The sequence below is a fragment of the Pelophylax lessonae genome (genome assembly GCF_965119305.1).
Source record: "Pelophylax lessonae genome assembly, chromosome: 2".
Classification (NCBI taxonomy): domain Eukaryota; kingdom Metazoa; phylum Chordata; class Amphibia; order Anura; family Ranidae; genus Pelophylax; species Pelophylax lessonae.
In genome coordinates, this window is record NC_138769.1 from 658,747,048 (window position 1) to 658,770,381 (window position 23,334).

General features: G+C 47.4%; 1 protein-coding gene across 1 annotated transcript in view; it reads left to right on the plus strand.

Annotated features, from left to right (window-relative positions):
• KPNA3 (karyopherin subunit alpha 3) overlaps positions 1–23,334 on the plus strand; it is a 128,885-nt gene that overhangs the window by 44,773 nt on the left and 60,778 nt on the right. The window contains exons 3-6 of the mRNA XM_082245243.1: positions 2,825–2,914; positions 5,247–5,276; positions 7,411–7,463; positions 18,067–18,159. Of these exons, the coding sequence (XP_082101369.1) occupies positions 2,825–2,914; positions 5,247–5,276; positions 7,411–7,463; positions 18,067–18,159 (266 nt within the window). The remainder of the gene's footprint in view (positions 1–2,824; positions 2,915–5,246; positions 5,277–7,410; positions 7,464–18,066; positions 18,160–23,334) is intronic.

Here is a 23,334-nt window from a genome sequence, read left to right on the forward strand (position 1 = left end):
AGCAGCCGCTCGTCCTTCCTTCTGCTCCGCCCGTTGTTCGGCCCGCCCCCCTCCTCTTCCTCTCAGCGCTGCTTGGCTTTTTTTTATTTTATTTTACTATATCGGCGTATAACACGCAGCGGTGCTTTGCCCTCCATTTTTAGGAGGAAAAAGTGCGTGTTATACGCCGATAAATACGGTATATCAATGCAAGGACACATAGAATTGTTGTGTACACTCTTCACACCACAACACTTTATTAAGGTGGGTTGTGGTGCATTGTGTAAATATCAGACAACGCACAACTCTGTGACACTGCTCCTCCTTGACACAACGTAAAGCAGCATGCACACATCTTAACGTGTAAACAAGCTTTTTTTTTTTTTTTTTTTTTGAGTTCACATCTGCTTGCATGGTAAGTTCTGTGTCTGTGCATGCTACTTTATGTTGAAAAGTTGAAATGAGGAACAATGCAATGCATTAACAGCGCAGCTAGTGGTGTGTAAAAAATGTAGCACGTCTGCATTTTTGCACAATACACCGCAACCCACCTCAACACTGCATTTTGGTGTGAAGTGTGACTGTTTATGTGCCCTTGCTTTGAGCCTGTGTTGATATATTCATATCAGCGCTGCCCGGTGGAGTGGGTGTGAACAAGCACTTAGCTACTGACGAGCACTTTGTTCTTGGATAATGTTGCTATTCCTATTTTTGATTTGTTTTTGCATATTTAATTTATTGAAATATTAGTATAGTCCTATAAAACGAAACCTATTGGGCATATGCAAGCTTATTAAACACACACACACACACACACACACACACACACACACACACACACACACACACACACACACACACACACACACACACACACACACACACACACACACACACACACACACACACAGTGACATGGCAACCCGAGCACTCTAGGACCCTAGTAAAGATAATGTTACCACAGTACTCCCCTTCTAAAGAAGTAGCACTCTCGTAGTGTTGAGTTAACTCAGTAGAGGCAGTGTGGTAGGTGATTCCACCCAGATGTCCTGTACTTTAGAAAATTTTTAGGGGCAGCCGCTATAACTATATCTTTATAAGTTGCAGGTGACTTTTCTGTTTAGTCCTTACAAAAAGGTAGTTGTCATTTGGATCACATCATGAACTACTAGTGTAACTGATGGACAACAATAAATAGTTTGTGTCCAGGCTAGGGTAAAGGCCCATTTGCACTGCCCTCACTCTAAACTGCAGTGGTTTAGTGTGTGAACAGCTCTCCTTTCCGGCTGCAATGTACCAGCGGTGTGCTATGTCTTTAGCCCATTGCACAGTTAATTTTTTTATTTTTTGTCTACTTTACTTTGAAGTGCACAAAGTGATACATCAATCATATCACTGTCTTGTGCTGCTGTACAGTGGTAAGCTAAGCCTTCCTGTATGGTACGATTAAATGTAGCTGTTCTACAGTGCAGTGTGAACAGGACACATAGGAAACCATTATTTTGTGTGTCTTAGCAGTGACCTGCGTTCATCCAGTGCGGTAGAATGCAGGTCATCACACTATGTGTGAACAGGGCCTACGCTGTTTGCACTTTTTTACATGTGCTTTGTAGATCCCTAGGCAGGATATTGTGTTCAGAATTGTTTTATACCTATAGGTGCTTGGACAAAAGGGCATGCTGCATTCTTACTTTCTATTGCACTCAGTGAGGAGATAATTTCACTGAAAAGTGGAAGACCTAGATATGCTGAAAGTAATTTTACTGCTTGTATCTTTTCTTTTGCAGACTTGTCATGCTGAATGTTTAAATCTGGCACTCGCCTGGGCATCTGAATGCTGAATTAAAGCTGAACTCCTGCCGAAAGGCTATATACTCAGTTGAATTACATATGTGAACTGTTTCATGTGCCAAGGCGTTTTTGATTCGGTTTAGCTAAACTTGTGATCTAGAAACACCAGTAGATAGCATAGCCAGGTCTTGGACTTCTTTGCAGACTGCATTTAATATGTAAAAGCTGAATTCCAGGTTTGGCTATTGGACTAAAGTAACTCTTCATGTGCCATACCTAGGCAGTCCCTATGGAAGCTGGACATCTTTATAGTAGGCACTGCTATTATAGTGATTGCTGCTGGCTTCCAGGTCCTTTGGCGAGGGGCTGCTTAGGTAATACAGGGGTTCACACACTCAACATGGGCACCATTCAGAATACACTTGCATTTTCTCAATGAATTCAAAGCATTCTGTGAGTCAGGTAGAGATTGTGACGTTACCACCCTGCTTCTCCACCGCGTCCAATCAGATCATTTTGCAATGATTGAGAAAATCTCAATGTGTTCTCTGAATGGTGCTTTTGCTGATCGAGCAACCCCCTGTGTAGCACAGGACCCGAAATCTAGCAGTAATTGCTGTATAGCTTCCATGGGAATTCAGCTTAAAAATTATATTAAAGCAAAACTTCACCCAAAAAGGGAGTAGACTGTAAAGGAGAAGTAGCACAGCGGTGTGCTCCTTTGTCACTCTGCTTTCTCTTCCTATCAGCGTGCTCCTTATCAGCACATCAATTGATTGCGGCTGCTTTACCTATCCCAGTCTGTGCTGTAAAATATAATATGACGTATAATTTGGTTACTTAAACTAGTTGCATTTTGAAATTTTAAATTTAGTGGATTATTGAAATCCATTCTATTAAAAGCATCTTGTATCTGCTTGGAGTTTAGCTTTAATTCTTTAAATAAAATGCAGCTCATGTTTGTTCCATTGCTGCTGTTTGTGCTCAGTTGCTGAAGCCCTGATGTCACCATAGACCTTTCTGTCAAGTAACCAGTTCCTGTTTACCTTTCCAGAACAAAAGAGATGAACACCTTTTGAAAAAGAGAAATGTTCCACAAGAAGAAAGTTTAGAGGACTCTGATGTTGATGGAGACTTCAAATCTGTATGTCAACTTATTTCATTTTTATTTATTTTTTTTCATACTTGATGACGTGATTTCATTTCTTGGCATATATGATTTATCTGACTGATCTAAGGCTTGGAGGTTTTTTTAACCCCCTCAATACTGCCGTGTGTGTATACAGCCTCATATTGAGGCGGTTTTGCAGGTTTAATATCAGAAGCTACCGCCTGATCCCGATACCGGTCTCTTCAGCCAGTGGTTCTCTTTTGTAAAAGTGAGTCGAACAGCCAAATAGCCGCTCGATAACACTTACAGGTGGCGGAAGTGGTCATAGGGCTCTACCATGCCCCCGATGAGCCTGGGACCGGCTTCATGCGATGCTGTACATGGAGTGAGAGGGACTGAACTGAAGTTATTGTCCCCCCCCCCCCCCCCCTTTGATTCCAGAAACGATGAGGATTTTGCCACTTCCAGTTTGTTTAAGCGATTACCATCTTGTAAAGCATTGGCTCAAACTGATCTTGGGTTGATCAGATGCTTTGGAGGCAAGAGGAGAAAGATGGAATCTAATAGACCCCCAGATCTCCATTTTGAAAACCTGTCCGGGCCCATATTGTCACAAGGGATGTTGTTCATCTCTTGATGTTGTAGGTCCCTCACACATATATAAATGGCAATTGAACCACACTTGTAAGTTATCCCCCTGAACGTCGGAGCAAGAGCAGTAATTCTAGCATTAGACTTCCTGTGTGACTCTAAAGTGGTAACTTATAAAGGCTTTTAAAGCGTTGCCCACTGAGATTTTTAGAAAGATTTGCTGTTCTATGGGCATATGTAATTTTACAGTGTGACATGTTGGGTATCGATTTACTCAGCTTAACATCTTTTTTATATTTTACCAAAAAAATTGGATATTGTGTTTGTGTGCACAAAAAAATCATTAAAGTGTGTTTGTTTTTTTTCCTGAAAATTTGTGTTAAACTGCTGCGCACATAAAAAATGGCAACAACCATTTTATTCTCCAGGACCTCGGATGACAAGGATGGGGATTCTAAGTAATTTTCTAGCAAACAATGCAGATTTTTACATGAATGAGAGAGATGTCAGAATTGACCCAGTTCAGAAATGGTTAACTTCTTCACAACTGCGCTATAGCAGAATGACTGCTACAGCGAGGTCGGACATTTCTAGGAGGGAGGCTATTGACATCCTTCTGTGATCACGCCCTCTGCGGCGAGCATCGCCAGTGATCTGTGATCGATGTGTCCTTTGGACACAGCTGATCACTGATCGGGGTAAGGAGCCAATCGCAGCAGCTCTTTACCATGTGACCAGCTGTATCAGTGTATCACAGTGAATCACAATGTAAACAGGTTTTGCCTGGTTTTGGGGAGAGCCGGTAAGCGGCAATCCACACAGGGGACATCTTCAGTGATAATCAGGGCACTGATCATCAGTGTAATGATCATCGGTGTCCTGATTATCGGTACATCCCCAACAGTGCACATCAGTGAAGGAGAAAAATTACTTATTTACGAAATTTTAAAACTAAAACTTTATTTTCTCGTTTAGCAAAAAATAAAAACCCAGTGGCAATTAAATACCATCAAAAGAAAGCTCCAACCTGTCTCAAAATGATAAAAAATTAGTTTGGGTTCAGTGTTGCATGACCGCACAGTTGTCATTCAAAGTTTGACAGCACTGAAAATTGGTCTGGCCAGGAAGGGGGGTGAATGTGCCCAGTTTGGCAAGTGGTTAAAGCCGCAGGAAACCCATAGTTAAAGCGGTGCACCCAAAAGTTGAACTTCCGCTGACTCCGGTATTTCTCTTTCGTTCATTGACGGACATCGCTCCTGATCTTCATAACCATTGGGTTATACTGCTCCCTACAGGAGAAGGACACTAGGCAGAAAAATAATCTGGCTATGCCATAGGGCAGTCCCAGAGGGTATACTCCTCCCTCTTTGCTATAGTCAACTCCAGTTTTTTTTTTTTTTTTTTCTAAAGGATAGGGGTTTATCTCAATTGGTGATCCCTACACATTTACAGTATTTGAGTATCATTGGAGTGATGGATGGCTGATGGCCTTGAAACACAGCAGGAGCTATCCTAGCTGACGGCCTGAAAATTGGCTGCCTATCCGCTGCCTGCATATGCATTGTCCTATTCATTTAATTCAATTAAAACCTTTTGCAGCCAGTTTTTACCAGGCTGTGCAGCCCCATGGTCGTTGCCTACCAAGTGTTATTCATGAGTGCTCTGCTCTATGCATAGAGGGAGAATGGGTACATTCATTAGGTAACAAATTTACGCTTTTAATAAAGATTTACATTTGTTTAAACTAATGTAGCTTTTTATGCTTCCTTTGCAGCAAAACGTAACACTAGAAGCAATACTACAGGTATGTGCAGTTTGTTTTTTTATAACCATTGTGTTGACAAAACATGTATGTAGTGGTATATGCAAGGATATGCATCGGATGGTAAAGCTCAGACATACTCCTCTGTCTGGCAGCCATTGAAAGTGGAAGCATTTTGTATGTGAGGATATTGCCCTCTCTGATTGGTGTAGATTACTGTAAGTTTCTGGTAGCCTTGATGCTAGTCTAGTTGCTGAATCTCTTTAATGTGAATCCCATCCTTTTCTATACATTATCCCCCCCCCTCTGATGCTTTAGTCTAGTCTTGATCCAGCAATCTTGCCACGAAGATGGGCCTGGATGGTGCAAAATGGAGATGAGCTGGCTGGGTCCATGTCAGCGGTAAAATGGCTGGAATAAAGGTAAAGAAGTATAGGTCCAGGCTGTCTGCAGTCCGAGGGTTAGGGTTTGTTTTCCAAGGCGAAGCTGTCCTATAAAGGACTTCGCTTCTGTTACAGCTATCAGAATAGTGTTTGGTATTTGCACTTTGCAGTTTATATTCTGGTGTTACTTGACTCACTATAATTTTAACATTGATATAGAGCAGCATTTTCCAACTGTTCAAATCTACCATCATATGACTATTGCAAGTTTTGGAGCACTGCAGTAATTTTAGTAGCTCAACACTGAACACTTACTGATTGGAAGCCATGACAATATTTAGAGGGGTTATTGCCATTCTTTGAAAACTGATTCAGAGGAGCTGTACTGTAATGCATTACAATAGTAACACACAGTGTAAGTGAAAAATCATACAAATTCTAATTTTCATAAATGTGATTAGTTTCTCTTCTATGTTCTATTCTCTCTCTGCAAAAGACTGGCAAGTGACAGTGGTGGTCTTTGCCTGGTGGCCTGCTTGGTTTTTTTTCATTTCAATGGTTTTTATTGAAAGTTTTCATGAGAAATTGACAAACAAAAATTTCAAAGGTACAGAAGAGAGTACCGTCAACATAAGCATAACAGTTTCAAGTATCCTACCGCAATTACAATGCATTAAAGTTGAAAAAGAAAGTTCTTGTAGTATAGGCAGTGCTTGATTTAATTTCCTGAATTTAGTATACCTACATTCAGGCAATTCATCAAGCAGGCCACCAGGCACAGACCACCACTGTCATCTAGCAGAAAGGAAAGACCCCAATCCCTGTTGCATTTTGTGGCTGTATTGTCCAAAACTGCCCAGCAGTGTTTATTATTATTAGTTTGCCACCAAGCCTTCATATTTCTGTATTAAGAGAGATCTTGGGGCTGTGATTGATTTTCTTTTGATCAACCGAGTCACTGACCCGAGTACAAGCATGCCACAAGTGAAGTCAAACTCCTGATTTGCATTCTTGTTCCAGACCAGCAACTAATGTTACTAAAGTTTCTGGATCCGCATTGCAGCCAGACAGCTAGCACTTAGAAGTCGTCAGCAGTAACAGTCTACATGTTTGTTGCAGTTTAGGCTTAATGTAATTTCAAGGGAATTATTTGTAAAGGAGAGGCAGAGGTGCATGCTAAATTGTAGTATCTAAACCCAAAAACAAATGTAATATTGCAGCTTACCAGTCCTTTGATGTGGTGACTGCCTTAGTTTTATTTATTTTTTTTAATCTCTCCTCCCTCTCTTTATTTTCCCCTGCTGATCTCCCAGTAGCATACTTCCTGTTCTTGGGTGCTAATGTCCACTTACCCTAATATATCAGAAAAACGTGACAGAACAACAAAAACATCCCCCTTTTCCTCTTCATAACATAGAGGGGTGGGGTTCTGGAGTCCTCAGATGACTAGGAACAATGTAAAAGGAAGTTATCAGCTGACAAGATTTCTGGTGCGATTAGCAGGTATTTCTTTGCACTTATCAAATGCATATAAAAGAAGGCTTTAAATGGTGTCTTAAACAAGAGACCAAATAAGAGAAGTAAAACTGTTATACAAAATAGATCTACACGGGATCCATATCTTCCGACGGAAAAAACGCTTAGTATGTTACCATGAAAACCTGCATTAGTGTCTAGTTTAAAAATTAAACCAGTGCCATGAATGATTATTGAAACTCTTGAACTACAATGGCTCATATTGATCTTACAGGAACCTCTTTGTCCTACACTTATGACTTTTTTTTGTTTTGTAGAATGCAACCAGTGATAATCCAGCAACCCAACTTAGCGCTGTACAGGCGGCAAGGTAATGCATGCTACACTTTTGCTCTATTTTGTATTTGTTGACGAAGGCCAATTTCACCTTTGGTACCAACATTTAGGGTATAACATTTCAAACTGAGGCCGGTTTGAAACCCGCACGATTTCAATCCGGCCTTTTTTTAGTCCTACTTCGGGGGCGATTTTCAGACATCTGTGTGGGTTTCTGCACAGATGTCTATTGAAATCGCCCCTCAGTCACCCAAAGTAGTACAGAAACTATTGGCAATCGGTGGGGCACCGCAAAGTCGACGTCGTACTGATTCGGACGGTGCCATTGCCACCAATTGGCTCCTAATTAACATGGGCTGAATATTGTAACATTCCCTAGCCCCCCTCCCCCCACTCTTAAACAGTGCTCCCCTGTCCACCTCACTTTAGTCTCAGGGTTCCTCCCACCACAGGCTTATATTTTTTAATTTGGTTCGGCTATGCAATCAGAGAAATGTGTGAATGGGTAGATCAAAGGGACTGGTAGATCACAAAAGTACAAGTGATGTTGCATCACCAAACTTGTAGTCCTTCGTTTAATTCCTCTAGCACCAAAACTGAAGGTATGGGCCCAGAGCTAAGGAAAGAGTCTGCAGGAGCCTTTGCACTGTGTCCACTGATCATGGTTGCATTGCTTGGCCGGCTACATCGCAAAAGTGTAATAAATGCACATTTTTATTGTGGGTGCCTTTTTTTTTTTTTTTTTTTTTTTTTATTCCATTTTTTCAAAGGGTGGAATTTGCCCTTTAATAGTTATGCAGCTGTTAAAACTATGTCAACTGAATCAATAACATTTACACAGTGGAGCGCAACTTTATGAATCACTCCATAATTCCCCTTTTCCGTAAATAAAATCTGCTTTCATATGACTATAGCTGGTCATACATGGGTTGAATTCCGAAAGCATTTTCTTACGATAATCGTAATCAAGAATTTTCTTTCAAATTTTACACAATTAGTGGACTGCAGCGGATGATTTTCATACGGCCATCGAATTTGAGTGATCGAGACATGTTGCAATATTTGGAAAAACAAGCTAATTTCTGATCAATGATGGGAGAATCGTATGAGAAATATAATAAAAAAAGAAATGGGCATGAGCTGTGACCTGGAAAGAAAAGACTTCCAGTCACAAATTATTTTCTGTAGCAACATGAGGTGAAAATTGAAGGCTTGGGTGAATTTTAAAATGGTGGCAACATTGGATCACAAAACGCTCAACTTCTGATGTTGGAGTGAAAGGTGCACAGATGAGCAAATCAAGCCTTAGCCACTTACCATTGGCCCTTTGAGTGATGGCTTCCTGACTGGATAGCTCCAGTGGGTTAGAATTAGGATCTGAACACGCCTAAGCTAATCCTGTATGGTCTTTTGTGTTAGGCTGCCAATGTACAACACTGCAAATTAATCCACCTTCTATTTCAATTCAATATTTACAGATCTACTTGCGCTTTGTTTCTCCCTTACACGCCAGATGAGGGAGGCATTGTCTCACTGACCATGTACAGTTTGAGTATTTGACAGTGAGGGAGCAATGCTTTCCTGCTAAAGCTGGCATTGGTGTGACTCGTAGAAACCGGTGGGAGTTCTCCCTCTATATGCTACAGATCCAGGACCACAAATGGGACATCAGCTTAAGATGTGTTGGACCTTTTAGCCACAGCAGTGTCTCACCCTTATTTACTTGCAGTTTTAAAAAGCCAAGAGTTTGAAATCATCGTTGAAAAGAGTCAAAACCACTGCATTGATGATAAAAAGGCATTTCTCTTACGTCCTCCGACAGTCGCCGCCTCTTCATATTCGTCACATATGGGGTATTAGACTTTGCTCCGAAGGAGTAGCTAGGCAACAGAATATGTTAACAATAAAGCTTTAACATATCCCACCCTCAAGGGGTGGTCCCCTCAGTCAATACCCTCCTACTTCCTGCAACCATATCTCAGTTTTAATGTCTAGCTTGTCAGGAGTGGCTGGCTCTCTCTGTGCTGGGACTTTTTGTCCCAGACTCTTTCTTCTTTTTAATATTTTGTTTGAGTTTTCTCTCTACCTTTACTTAGCTGTTATTTTTGTCAGCATTAGTTAGTTCTTCGGACGAAGAGGATCATGCAGACTGGGTCTCGGGCTGATCCCCCTGGTCGCAGGTCGTGGGTCAGTGGCTTCCCAGTCTGCCATCGAGCGTTCAGCCAGGTAACGCTCCTGGCACAGTGAACGACCCATCCCTGTTCGGTGCAGGGATGATTGGTGAGGTGGCTACCTCACCGGACGCTGTGCGGTTTCTGAACCGCCATTGTGTGCGTCTTGTATTGCGACTCTCCCTGCCTCATGTGCAGCGGCTTGTTCGCCTGTGCGGGTTCCCCACGCCATGTGAGGTAAGTGTATTTATGTGGGGACCTGTCTGTCTGGGGGGGTCTCAGTCTGGGACTGTGTAACCTGCCTTTGAATCACACTGCTTGTCTCCCTATCTCTCGGCTGCATGCTGTGGGCTGCAAGGGGGGGGGAGCTGTATGACACTGAGTATGTCAGGCTGGGCAGTGTGAGGAGCTGTGTGCTGTGGGGCATGTTTTTAATGGCATGTTGGGGCATATACAGCGATCGCTGCGGCGATCTAACATGTATCCATATAATGGGATAAAATTGTGTGTGATTTTATGCACTGTGGAGCGGCGATTTCGGCGCCAAACGACGCCATTTTACCGGCGCCCGCTCCGGCTGCATGGTTTACATGCACGGCGGCCATTTTCTTGTAGCCTCCATAGGCTTACATAGAGCGCCCTGGCAGCATCACTTCCTCTCTCCTGGAAGCACCGATCGAGGCAGCAGCAGCGGCAGTGTCTCCTCAGGTTTTATCCTTCTATTCCTGTGTTCCATTGCCTGTATTCAGTCTGTATATTCCCTGTGGGGGTCTCATTGTGCCTGAGTGTGGTGCGGTGGGCTGCGCTTGCCGCGCTTGCTGTAAGGGGGCAGTTAACCCTTGGTTGTCTGGCATACAGGGGCAATGGATTCTCAGGAGGGCAAGTTTCCCACAGTATTGGTGGAAAGCCAGGGGACCGCTGTTTCCCCCCCAGGGGGGGATTTAGCCACTATTGTGGCTGGCCTTGCTGCACAGGTGCAAATGCTGGTGGCTGCTCAATCTACTAAACGGCCCAGAGTTGCTCTGTCCTCTGATTCTGAGGGTGAAGGTGATGGGGCTGTTCTGGCAGGGACCCCCCTATCGGGGTCCCGCTCCTCTCTTGATCTAGTGGGGTCTGAGGTAGAGGCTGAAGTTGAGGGGGTTGATAATTCTCCCCCTGGCTCGCCTGAAGAGCTTGCAATCATGGATGAGTTGATTGCTTCCATTAAGCAGACGCTACGTTTGCAGGACGAGGTGTGTCCCCCGGCTGCCTTGGCGGCTTATGGGACGCAGAGAAAACGCAGGACGCCGCAGGTTTTTCCCTGCAATGCTGATTTTCAGCGCGCTGTTAAGGACCAATGGCGCGATTTGCGCAAGCCTTTTGCGGTACCAAGTAAATTTAAGCTGCGTTATCCTTTCTCGCCTGCCACTGATGAACGGTGGTGTGTGCCTCCGCCAGTGGATCATGCTATTGCGGTTTTGAACAAAGCCACTGCGATCCCTGCAGAGGGATCCCCTGTTTTCCGTGATGCCACGGATAGGAGACTGGAGTCTCTTGCCCGTCATACTTATTCTGTTACGGGTTCTATGCTTAAGGCTCTGTTTGCTTCTCTCATGGCGGCCCAGGCGATCGCAAGTTGGACGCAGATGCTTAGGCGCGTCCTGGTGGCCGATTCGGCCTCGGCGGCGACCCTGGATATGGTGGATCAGATCCACCAGGGTGTCATGTATCTGTGTGATGCGGACCTGGACCTGATTCCGTTGGCTGCGCGTGTGCACAGCGTGGCGGTGTTGTCTCGCCACCTGGTTTGGTTGAAATGTTGGTCGGTGGACCAATCTTCACGTAAAACCTTAGCCAATCTGCCTTATGATGGGTCTCGCCTTTTTGGGGAGTCCCTGGATGTGTTGATTAAGGGGATCACCGGGGGTAAGAGCACTCTCTTGCCCCATTTCCCCAAGGCTAAGGGGGCTTCTGGGAAGAAGCATGCTAATTTTCGGCCCCCTCAGGGGTCCTTTCGTGCCTTTCGGCCGCACTACAAGGGCAAGCCGTTCAAAGGCCAAGGCTCTCAGAAGAAGCCCTGGTCTGGGAAACAGAAGTCCGGCCAATCCGGACCTGCGGCCCATAACAGTTCGGCCTGAAGGGGCGCCCTCACCCAGTTTTGGGGTGGGGGGACGCTTGCTCGGTTTTCTTCAGCCCTGGTTGGCCCGTGTGAGGGACAGATGGGTTCTGGAAATCGTTCGATCTGGTTACAAGATCGAGTTTCTCTCTCGGCCGGAGAGCAGATTCTTTCCCTCAAATCTTCAACTGTCTCCAGAGCGCCTGCGGGATCTGCACCTGGCGGTGCGGGACCTGAGGGCTCAGGGAGTGGTGGTTCCGGTGCCTCATCGGGACAGATTTCGGGGGTTTTATTCCAATCTGTTCACCGTGCCCAGGAAGGAGGGCAAGGTTCGTCCGATTCTGGACTTGAAAGCTCTGAACCGCTCTGTGCGGGTTCGCAAGTTCCGCATGGAATCCCTGCGCTCGGTGGTGGCTGCCCTGGTTCCGGGGGAATTCATGGCCTCCATCGATTTGAAGGATGCGTACCTTCACATCCCCATATTCGAGGGTCATCAGAGGTACCTTCGATTTGCCATTGCGGAGGATCACTACCAGTTTGTGGCGTTGCCCTTTGGGCTCGCCTCGGCTCCGCGGGTCTTCACCAAGGTGCTTGCACCGGTTCTGGCATTGTTGAGAGCCCAGGGCATTTCTGTCCTGGGGTATCTGGACGACATTCTGGTTCGGTCTGCGACCAGACAGGGTCTGGAGAAGGACCTGTCTGTCACGATGCAAACTCTGCAGGAGTTCGGTTGGACGATAAATGTTCCAAAGTCGACACTGAGTCCGTCGGTTCGTCTCCCCTATCTGGGAATGATACTGGACTCGGTGCAGGCGAAGGTCTTCCTGCCGGAAGACAAATTCAGGACTCTTCAGGAGGAAGTCAGGTCCCTCAGGGACGTTCCACACTCATCTCTGCGGACGGGTATGAGATGTCTGGGATTGATGGTCTCGGCCTTCGAGGCGATTCCTTTTGCGCAGTTTCACACGCGGGGTCTCCAAGCGGAGATCCTGTCCAGGTGGGACGGGCGACCTCAATCTCTGGATCTTCAGATCTCGTTGAGTCATCGCACCAGGGAAAACCTTCTGTGGTGGCTCCAGTCCCCGTTGGTGTCCGGGGGCAAGTCGTTTCGTCCGATCTCGTGGACGATAATCACCACGGATGCCAGCCTGTCGGGCTGGGGTGGTGTTCTGGGCGTTCTGTCCGCCCAGGGGACCTGGTCGGAGGGGGAGTCTTCCCTCCCGATCAACATTCTGGAATTGCGTGCGATAAGGCTCTGTCTTCATCGCTGGACGGACCGGCTGCAGGGCTGCCCGGTTCGGGTGCAGACGGACAATGCCACGGCGGTGGCCTACATCAACCACCAAGGGGGCACCAGGAGTGCCCGAGCGGCTCGAGAAGTGGCCGACATTCTGTCTTGGGCCGAGACTCATGTCCCGGCGATAACGGCGGTTCACATTCCGGGAGTGGAGAACTGGCAGGCGGACTATCTGAGTCGCCAGACCCTGGATCAGGGGGAATGGTCTCTCCACCCGGCTGTCTTCCAGATGTTGTGCGCGAAGTGGGGTCTTCCAGATGTGGACCTGTTCGCGTCTCGCCTCAACTACAAGGTAAAGAGGTTCGTGGCAAGGACGCGCGACCCTCGGGCAGACGCGTCGGACGCGTTAGTGGCCCCGTGGCATCAGTACAGGCTGATGTACGCGTTTCCACCGATTCAGTTGCTGTCCAGGTTCCTTCGCAGGTTGCACTCGGAACGCAGCACGGTGATTCTTGTGGCACCGGACTGGCCTCGCCGGTCCTGGTACGCAGACCTCGTGAATCTGGCGGTCGACGTCCCTTGGCGTCTGCCTCTTCGAGACGATCTACTGTCTCAAGGACCGATTTACCATCCTGCTTTACAGTCGCTGGCTTTGACGGCCTGGCTGTTGAGACCGAGGTCCTGAAGGAGATGGGTCTCTCTCCTGAGGTCGTTCATACTTTGATCAACGCGAGGAAGTCTTCCTCGGGGAAGGTTTATTACCGTTCTTGGAAGGCCTATTTTGCCTGGTGTGAGTCCAGGGGGTTTTCACCCCGCACGTACTCGGTTTCCCGTGTGCTGTCTTTCCTTCAGACGGGTGTCGATCAGCGTTTGGCGCTGGCTACGATAAAGGGTCAGGTGTCGGCGCTGGCCGTTCTGTTTCAACGTCCCGTGGCTTCCAACTCCTTGGTTGGCACTTTTATTCAGGGTGTGCGGCATCTGGTTCCTCCTAGGAGGGATCCTTTGCCCCCTTGGGACTTGAATCTCGTTCTCTCTGTGTTACAACGTGCTCCTTTTGAACAGATCAGGGAGATCTCGTTGTCTATGTTGTCCAAAAAGGTCGCCTTTTTGGTGGCGATCACTTCGGCTCGCAGAGTGTCGGAACTGGCGGCTTTGTCCTGCAAGTCTCCGTACCTGGTTGTTCATTTGGATAAGGTGGTCTTGCGACCTAATCCTTCTTTTTTACCGAAACGAGTTTCGGAATTCCATCTTAACGAGGATATTGTTTTGCCTTCGTTGTGCACGAAGCCTAAACATCCGAAGGAGGTGAGATTGCACTCTCTGGATGTTGTTCGGGCGATAAGGGTTTACCTTAAATCGACTGAGTCTTTTCGTAAGACTGACTCCTTGTTTATTCTTCCAGAGGGTCCTCGGAAGGGCATGGCGGCTTCGGCCTCTACCATCGCCAAATGGATCAGGCAGACCATTGACCAGGCCTATGCCTTGCAGGGGAAGGTTCCCCCTGTGCCTGTGAAGGCGCACTCTACTAGATCACTGAGTACGTCTTGGGCCTGCCGTCATGGGGCTTCTGTAGCCCAGGTGTGTAAGGCGGCGACTTGGTCGACCGTACACACTTTCACAAAATTCTACAAAGTAGATGTTCAGGCATCGGCGGATGCTTCCTTTGGCCGCAAGGTTCTTAGTGCGGCTGTTCCATAGGGTCCCTTGTTGGGGACTCCTGGCTGTTGGGATAGTTTTTTGTATCCCCTGGTTTTTTTGTCTTTTCCTGGGTTGTTGCTCCTGTTGAGCACTTATTTTTGCTGTTGCCCAGCTGGTTTCCTTCCTTTGGTAAGGTTCCTTTCTTTGATGTGGAGACTGCGTTGCCTTTCGGCGCGGATGCGTTTCCCACCCCTCATGTTTGCACTGCTTTGGGACGTCCCCATATGTGACGAATATGAAGAGGCGGCGACTGTCGGAGGACGTAAGAGAAAACGGAATTTTTGTAAAATCTTACCTGTAAAATTCCTTTCTCTGAGTCCTCCGACAGTCGCCGCCCCCGCCCCTCTTTTGGGGTTTGAATGTATACTCTACTGCTATTCCACTAAAACTGAGATATGGTTGCAGGAAGTAGGAGGGTATTGACTGAGGGGACCACCCCTTGAGGGTGGGATATGTTAAAGCTTTATTGTTAACATATTCTGTTGCCTAGCTACTCCTTCGGAGCAAAGTCTAATACCCCATATGTGACGAATATGAAGAGGCGGCGACTGTCGGAGGACTCAGAGAAAGGAATTTTACAGGTAAGATTTTACAAAAATTCCGTTTTTTCTCTTACGTCCTCTGACAGACGCAGCTCTCCTCCATAGTTTCTTCACCAATGGGTAATGCGCCATCTACAGGAGTAGACTAGGCAGTGAAACTTTTCAGAAACGTTTCAACTGACACGCCTATAGGGGCTGTCCCTCATGACATTACCCCAGACACACTGCTCACTAATCAGTTTCTTGCTGCCTAGTTTAGGGGTAGGACCAAGGTTCCCTGCTGGGACTCCAGTCTCAGTTTTTATTTTCTTTTGAAAATGTTTATTTCTCTTTACTCGCTATCGCTAGCTAGTGTCAGGGGGATACTCCTGGTGAATTACAAGCGACAGCCGGGCGGGTGTTTCGCACTGGATAATCTAGATCCTTATGGTCTCCCAGCCTGGCCAACGAGCGTGAGCAGGTTGTGGTCCGCCAAGGCCTCGCCACGACAGAGCCCCGCCGGATGGGGACAAGCCTGCGAACAGATGCTTTCACCAGGACGCATCAACCTGGAACGCCCTGAGTTGCAGCGTACCCCTCTTGGCTGACAGCACCCCCACTCAGGGTGGGAGGCGAGCTGTCTCGGAGCGGAGCCCCTCGTCCATGGTATGGTGAGTGATGCAACCCCCCCTGTGTCCCTGGGACAGTGATCTGTGGGGGAGATGTGGGCCCACTCCTGGGAATTACAAGGCTGTGTCCTCTGTAAGATTCTGCCTGGCCTGTCAGGACGGGTCCTACCCTCCCTGCTCCTGCTGGGGGCGCTGTAGCGTGTCTAACGTCTGGGGGGAGGGTGTGCTTGTTGGTACCTTGTCCTGGGGGGGTCCCCTACAGGGGATTCCCACGGTGGCCTCATTGCCTGGGCTCCTGAACGCTTGGCGCCATTTTAGGTGTGGGCATCAGGCTGCATCAGTGTAAGGGCAGCAGCCATTTTTTTTGTCCTGAGTGCTTGGCGCCGGTTTCAGGCGCCATTTTTTAAGTGTGGGCAGGCCACACTTATTTTCCCTGTGCTTTCCTATACTTTCCTATGGCACCATGTTGTTGTGGCTCAGGGAGTTCGGCCTCTAGTGATATTTGTTCACTTCCTCCCAGAAGTTTCACTTGCTGCAGACGGCGTGCAGAGCGGTAGCTGCTCCAGGTTTGGGCATGATTAAAGTTCAAGTGTCGGCCTTAGTCGCCAAGGGACGTTAAAAGTAAGTGGCTAACTATTTAATTCACACCTTTATTCAGGGGTGCGTCATCCGGCTCCTCCGAGAACGTCCCCTTTACTTTCATGGGATCTGGATTTTGTTTGGTCCGTTCTGCAACGACCTCCTTTTGAGAATATCAGCGAAATCTCTCTGCCTTTATCTTAGTAAGTTGCCTTTCTGTTGGCTATCGCCTCTGCTCGCAGGGTGTTTGAGTTGGCGGCTCTGTCTTACCGTTCGCCTTATCTGGTCGTTCATAGGGATAAGGTTGTTCTGCAACCTAACCAATCCTCTCTCCCTAAGGTGGTGTCGGCTTTCCACCTCAAAGAAAATATTTTATGTTTGCTCTGTGCGAAGCCTAAGCATCCCAAAGAATTTGCCTTGCATTTGCTGGCTATGGTTCGGGCGATCAGAGTTTACCTGTCGGCCACGGACTCCTTTCGGACGTCTGATTCCCTGTTTGTCCTTCCTGAGGGATCTCATAAGGGTTCGGCTGCGTTTGCTGCCCCCATGTCAAAGTGGATCAGACAGACCATTGTTCAGGCCTATTCATTGCAGGGTCAGGCTCCTCCTTTCCCTGTGAGGGCGCATTCTACTGTAGCGCGGAGTGCCTCTTGGGCCTTTCGCCATCAGGCTTCGGTGGCTCAGGTGTGTGAGGTGGCGACCTGGTCGTCCGTACACACTTACAAAATTCTACCAGATTGATTTGATGGCATCATCGGATGCTTCCTTTTGGCCGCAAGGTTTTGCAGGCTGCGGTTTGCTGAAGAGCTTTACTGTTCTCTTTCAGGGGTGAATTTTTGTTTTGGGGCGAGCTCCTGTTGGATTTCCTGTTGGATTTAAAGAGCTTTCTGTTGCCCTGTTGGCTACGTTTTCTAGCCTTGATGAAATGTTACCGGTTGTTTGTGTTTTCCCACCCCTCATGCCTACACTGCTATGGGGCGTCCCAATGGTGAAGAAACCTATGGAGAACTGCGTCTGTCTGAGAACGTAAGAGAAAATTTGATTTTTGTATGAACTTACCATAAAATCCTTTTCTCTGAGTCCTCTGACACACGCAGCTCCCGCCCCTCTATTTTGGGGTTGGTTGTGTCTTCTTTCACTGCTTGCTACGAAACTGATTAGTGAGCACAGTGTGTCTGGGGTAATGTCATTAGGGACAGCCCCTATATAGGCGTGTCAGGTGAAAAGTTTCACTGCCTAGTCTACTCCTGTAGATGGCGCTTTACCTATTGGTTAAACTATGGAGAGCTGCATCTGTCAGAGGACTCTGAGAAAAAGATTTTACGGTAAGTTCTTATAACAATCCAATTTTCTGCAAATTTTTTTTTTTTCTTCTTCCGGAAATTTAAGTCATTTGGCCACTTGAAACTGGGAGAGGATTTAAACCATGGATGACCGAATGCTGTGGTTGAAAGGTGATGGTCAACAGAATTTCCAATAATGTGACATTCACTATAGGTGTGTTTTCCTGATGCAAGTCATAGTCTGTTTTTGTTTATATGGCTTGCATTGGTGAGATAAGGAATTAGACCAGGCAAAATAAAAATCTTTATCTAATGTGCCGGTATGGCCAGCCTAAAATATAATTACGGACCATAGACGAGAACATGATCTCTAAAACATTTATACACACTAATCATTTTTTGTACAATTTTTTTTCTTTTGCAGAAAACTGTTATCCAGTGACAGAAATCCACCCATTGATGACCTCATAAAATCTGGAATTCTGCCCATATTGGTGAAATGTTTAGAGGCAGATAAGTGAGTATAAAAAGCTGTCTCCCCCCTCCTTTTGTGCAGTATAGCTTGAATTCCAGTAATGTCACCTTTTCCTCTAATATTTACCTAGCGTTTAAAAAAAAAAAAAAAAATATATAGCAACCATTTTGACCATCTGGAAGCCAGCCAGAATGATTTTTAGGTCATCAAGGAATGTGCGCTCCTGTTCACTTTAAATTATAGGTTGTCAAAAACCTAGATGACACTTGTTTAACCACTTAAGCCCCGGAAGATTTTACCCCCTTCCTGACCAGGGGGTATTTTGCGATTCGGCGCTACGTGACTTTAACAGACAATTGCGCGGTCGTGCGACGCTTTATCTAAATGAATTTGGCGTCCTTTTTTTCCCACAGAGCTTTCTTTTGGTGGTATTTGATCACCTGTGCGATTTTTTTTTTTTTTTTTTTTTTTTTTTTTTTTTTTTGATCATGCGCTATAAACAAAAAAGAGCGTAAATTTTGCAAAATAGCAATATTTTTCAAATTTTTTTAATATGAAATTCCCCCCCAAAAAATGTAAAAATCTAAATTTTTTAACATTTTCGGCCAATTTGTTTTATGCTACCTATGTTTGGTAAAAAAAAGCGTATTTTGATTGTTTTGCGCAAAAGTTATCGCGTTTACAAACAAAGGGAAAGATTTTTGTCATTTTTGGTGTTTTTTTTTTTTTAACGCGTAATGGCGGCGATCTGCGATTTTTTTTTTTTTTTTTTTTTTTTTGCGACATTACGGCGGACAGATCGGACCGTTGACTGACATTTTTGACACTTTTGGGGTTACCAGTGACATTACTACAGTAATCAGTGCTATACATATGCACTGTTACTGTAAAAATACACTGGCAGTGAAGGGGTTAACTTTTTTCTGAAAGGGAGGGGCTATGTTTGTCCCTAGGGGCGTGCTTTCTACTGTGATTGGCTGTGGCTTCAGATATATGAAGAGTGATCAACGGTTCTACATAGTAGAACCGTATGATCATCCTTCATACACAGGGGAGAATGACAGGCAGCTTGTTTACACAAGCCGCCTGACTTTCTCCCTCTCCCCCGCCGATCGCAGAGTGACCGGCGAACATCGGGTCCACCGGTCACACGCGCGGGGGAGTCCGTGACCACGCCTCCAGGGGCGCGCGCTCGCTCCCTAGACCCTCACAAGCTAGTGACGTAGCCCTACGTCACTTTGCCTGTGAGGGGCTGACTGCAGACGTAGATCGGCGTTAGGCAGTCGGCAAGTGGTTAAAAATTATGGAGGTGGTCACTAATCTTCTGAAAATGTGTTGCCTGGCTATTGTGTCTACCCTCATTGACCCAGGAATAGGTATGCAGATCAGGAGACCAGGGTAAAGACTGAAGTCCTTAAACTGCATGCTTTTTGGTTTAGGTACGGTTCACACTGGTGCGATAGACATCGCATGTTGTTCGCACTGCTTTGCAAATCACATGCAATGACTTTGTGATGCAAATTCAGCCATAGAGTGTATATGGCTGAATTTGCATCGCATTCAGACCAAACTCGTGCAGGGCCCTAATCTTTTTCGTTCATTGACAGACACAGCTACAGATATTCTTAACTATTGGATTATACTGCCTCCTAAAGTAGTAGGACACTAGGCAGAAAAAGTCTGGCTATGCCTATGGGCAGTCTGAGGGTATACTCCCGCTTTCTGCTATAGGTTTTTTTTTTTTTTCTTTTTTTTCTTTTTTTTTTTTTCTTCTGCCTTGTCAGGAGTAAGGACCTAGTTCCTGTTGGGATCTCTAGTCCTGGAAAATTTTTCTTTTAGATAGATTTTTCCTTTTTTGTTTTTCCTGAGAAATCTACATTCAACTGCCGGACTGGGCGATGGGCTGGATAATCTAGATCTAGTGGTCACCCCAGTCTGGCTAGTGCGCGCAGATGTCCGTGCTAGGTCGGCTGGGACATAGCCCCACCAAATGGGGGCTGGCGTGAGAGTTAAGAGCCTCGTGAGGTCGCATACGACCGGGTCTTGGCCCGAATCGCAGCGTTCCTCCTGGCCAACAGCCCCCCATTTCGATGGCGAGGGGTTTTGTCTGGAGCGGTGCCCACCTGGTTCCTGGTATGGTGAGTAGCTGTCCCCTCTCTCCCCCTGGAGGGTTTTCGGGTGGGTGGACGCGAGCCCGTTTGGGTAGTCTGGTACACCTCCCACAGTGGGGGCAGGGTGCTATGATGGGGGGGGGTTGTACCTGGTGGACCCTATGTCTGGCCTGCCCCTGTCCTGAGGCCTAGGGATCCCTCCTGGTTCCCTGGAAGCCTCTTGGTGCCACCATTTTCTTGAAACCTTTTGTGCTGCAATGCATGGCAGCCATGTTTATGTAGTCCGGCGGCATTTTGCAGTGGTTTGCCACTGCAGGGCAGAGTCCTCCTGGTGGCTGCCGTGCCTGGTTTCTGCAGGGTAGTGCGACTGTTGGGGTCCTCTGCCGCTCTGCTGAGGATTGATTGGGGCTCTGTGACTGGCAACTGGGTGTGCTGCCAGAGAGAGCGCGGGGTGTCCCTTAGTAGTGTTTTGTGGGGTCCCCCTGGTGACTCGTGGCATCTTTTGGAGCACAGCTCTCCCCTTGATTTCCCCCCCCCCCCCCCCTCTCTCTGAGGCCGGGTTCCTACCATCCATTGACGCACTGACGGCGGTCCTGGAGTCCTTATTGTCCCGGGTGGAGTTGACTTTTGAGCGACGGGCCTTCCCCTGCCTCATCTGTCCCCTCAGATCCTTAATCTGATTCGACTGCGGCAGACGTGGGTCACCCTGCATGGGTCTGCAGCCACGTGCCCTGAATCTCAGATTTTGAGGAGGATTGCTCTACTTCTGCAATCGTGCACGAAAAGGTGCTGGGGGGATGCAGATGTGCAGGTCTCCTTTGGCACTCACAAGCCATCCAGAACGGCAAAGGTGTAAACTTTCCCCTCCTATTTTGACAGAATTGTTGCTACAGAGTGGGGATGACCAAAGTGTCCCCTTGGAATCCCTAAGCACTTTCTATTCGATATCCTATAAGGAGTCTTAAAAAGTGGACTGTTCCACCGGTGGTGGAACCCTCTGGTTTCCAGATTAAAGGCAACCATGGTTCTGGTTGAGGAGTCCCTGGCCTTTAAGGACTTGGCTGATGGGAAGGCGGATGTTGTGGCCTGCAATATGTATACCCTGGCTGAGACTGATATTCGACATTGCCCTGGTGTCGCAGAGTCTGACCGAATGGGTTAAGCTGTTGCGCCGTGACCTGGAGGGGGAGCAGCCCTCTGGCATTTGCTGAGCGGACGGCCAGCCGGTCCAGGTGCTTTAGTTTCTGTGATGCCTCTTTGAATGCGGCTCCCCTAGTGGCTCAGCTCTCTGTTTCGACAGTGGTCCTTCGGGGCGTGTCTTTTGGCTCAAATGCTGGTCTGCAGACCAGACTTCTAAAACGGCCTTGACTGATCTTCCTGTTTTTAAGGAGATGGCCTGTTTGGTGCTACCCTGGAGGACATCATTAAAGGTCTCACAGTGGGCAAGAGTACCCTTCTTCCACAGGCTACTATAGGCAAGGACCCTTGTCGTAGACGTGGGCCCTCCTCGATTCATACGTTTCGTCCCTCGGGATCGAAGCCCTTTAGGGCCTCCTATGGAGGATACAAGCGAACTTGGTCTGGCGAGTCGAGTGGCTTCTCCAGACCCGAGAACAATGCCCCTTCAGCTTGAAGGTGTGCCCTCACCTGTATCTGGGGCGGGGGGACTTCATCGCTGGTTCCCAGACCCGTGGACTTCCTCGGTACAAGACAAGTGGGTCCACGAAGTCATTCGGTTCAGCTACAAGATCAAGTTTTGTTCTTACCCTCCAGAATGGTTCTTTCCTTCCAACGTGCGACTGTCCCCGGTCCGCTTACAGGCTCTCTTCGGGGGCGGTGCAAGACCTTTTACTTCAAGGGGGATTGTCCCGGTTCCGACTTCGGAACGTTTTCAGGGGTTTTGCGCAAACCTTTTTACAGTACCCAGAAAGGAATGCGTCCAATCCTGGACCTCCAAGGTGCTGAACTGCTTTGCAGGTGCAGAAGTTCAGAATGGAGTCCGTTAGCATTGTGGTGGCTTCCCTGCATCAATGGGATTTTCTTGCATCCATCGACATCAAGGTGCTTACCTTCACATTCCAATATGTGTCGGTCACCAGCACTTCCTCCGCTTTAGTTTGGTCTCGGGTCTTTCACGAAAGTGTTGGCCCCGGTGCTAGCATTATTACGTCAGCAGGGGATTGCGGTCCAGGGCTACTTGGACGACCTTCTTCTGCGAACAGAGTCTCCTACGGCGCTGGTGGAAAACCTGGAAATCAACATACGGACCTTGAGGAAGTTTGGCTGGATTCTGAATGTTCAGAAGTCTTCCTTGGTTCCTTCCACAAAACTAGACGATCTGGGTCTGACTCTGGACTTGGCCTTAGCCAGAGTACTCCTTCCTCTGGACAAACTCCAGAAGCTGCAGGCTGCAATTCACCTCCTGCTGTCCAGCAAGATGGGTCATTCCTCTGGACTTGCATGCGGATGCTGGGCCTGATAGTGTCTACTTTTGAGGTGGACCAGTTTGCACAGTTCCATACAAGGTCCCTGCAAAGGTAGATTTTGATCAAATGGGACAAGACTCCGCTGTCTCTAGACAACCAAATACAGCTGAGCCGGGCTGCAAAAGGGTCCCTGATCTGGTGGCTTTGTGCTCCAGCAGGGAAAATCCTTCCTTCCCCTTGTATTGGACAGTGGTCCCAACAGATGCCAGCCTGTCAGGGTGGGTAGGCGTTCTCAACAATTTCTGCTCGGGTCGTAACCCTGAAGGAGTCCAGACTACCAATCAATTTCCTGGAGCTCTGAGCGATCAGACTGTGCTTGGAACATTGGGAAGGATCACCTCCAAGGATGTCCAGTGCATTTTCAATCAGGCAATGCCACAGTCGTGGCTTATTTCAGTCACCAAGGGGGCACAAGAAGTGTCCTGGTGGCTCTGAGGGTAGCCTGCTTTCTCGGGCAGGCTACGTGCGTTCCAGCCCTTTCCACCATACACATTCCCGGAGTGAAAAACTGGCAGTGGGATTACCTGTCGGCAGGCGTTAGACCAGGGGTAATGGTCTTTTCATCCGGAGGTGTTTCATCAGTTGTGGTGGTCTTGTCCTTCCTTCATGGGGGGGGGGGG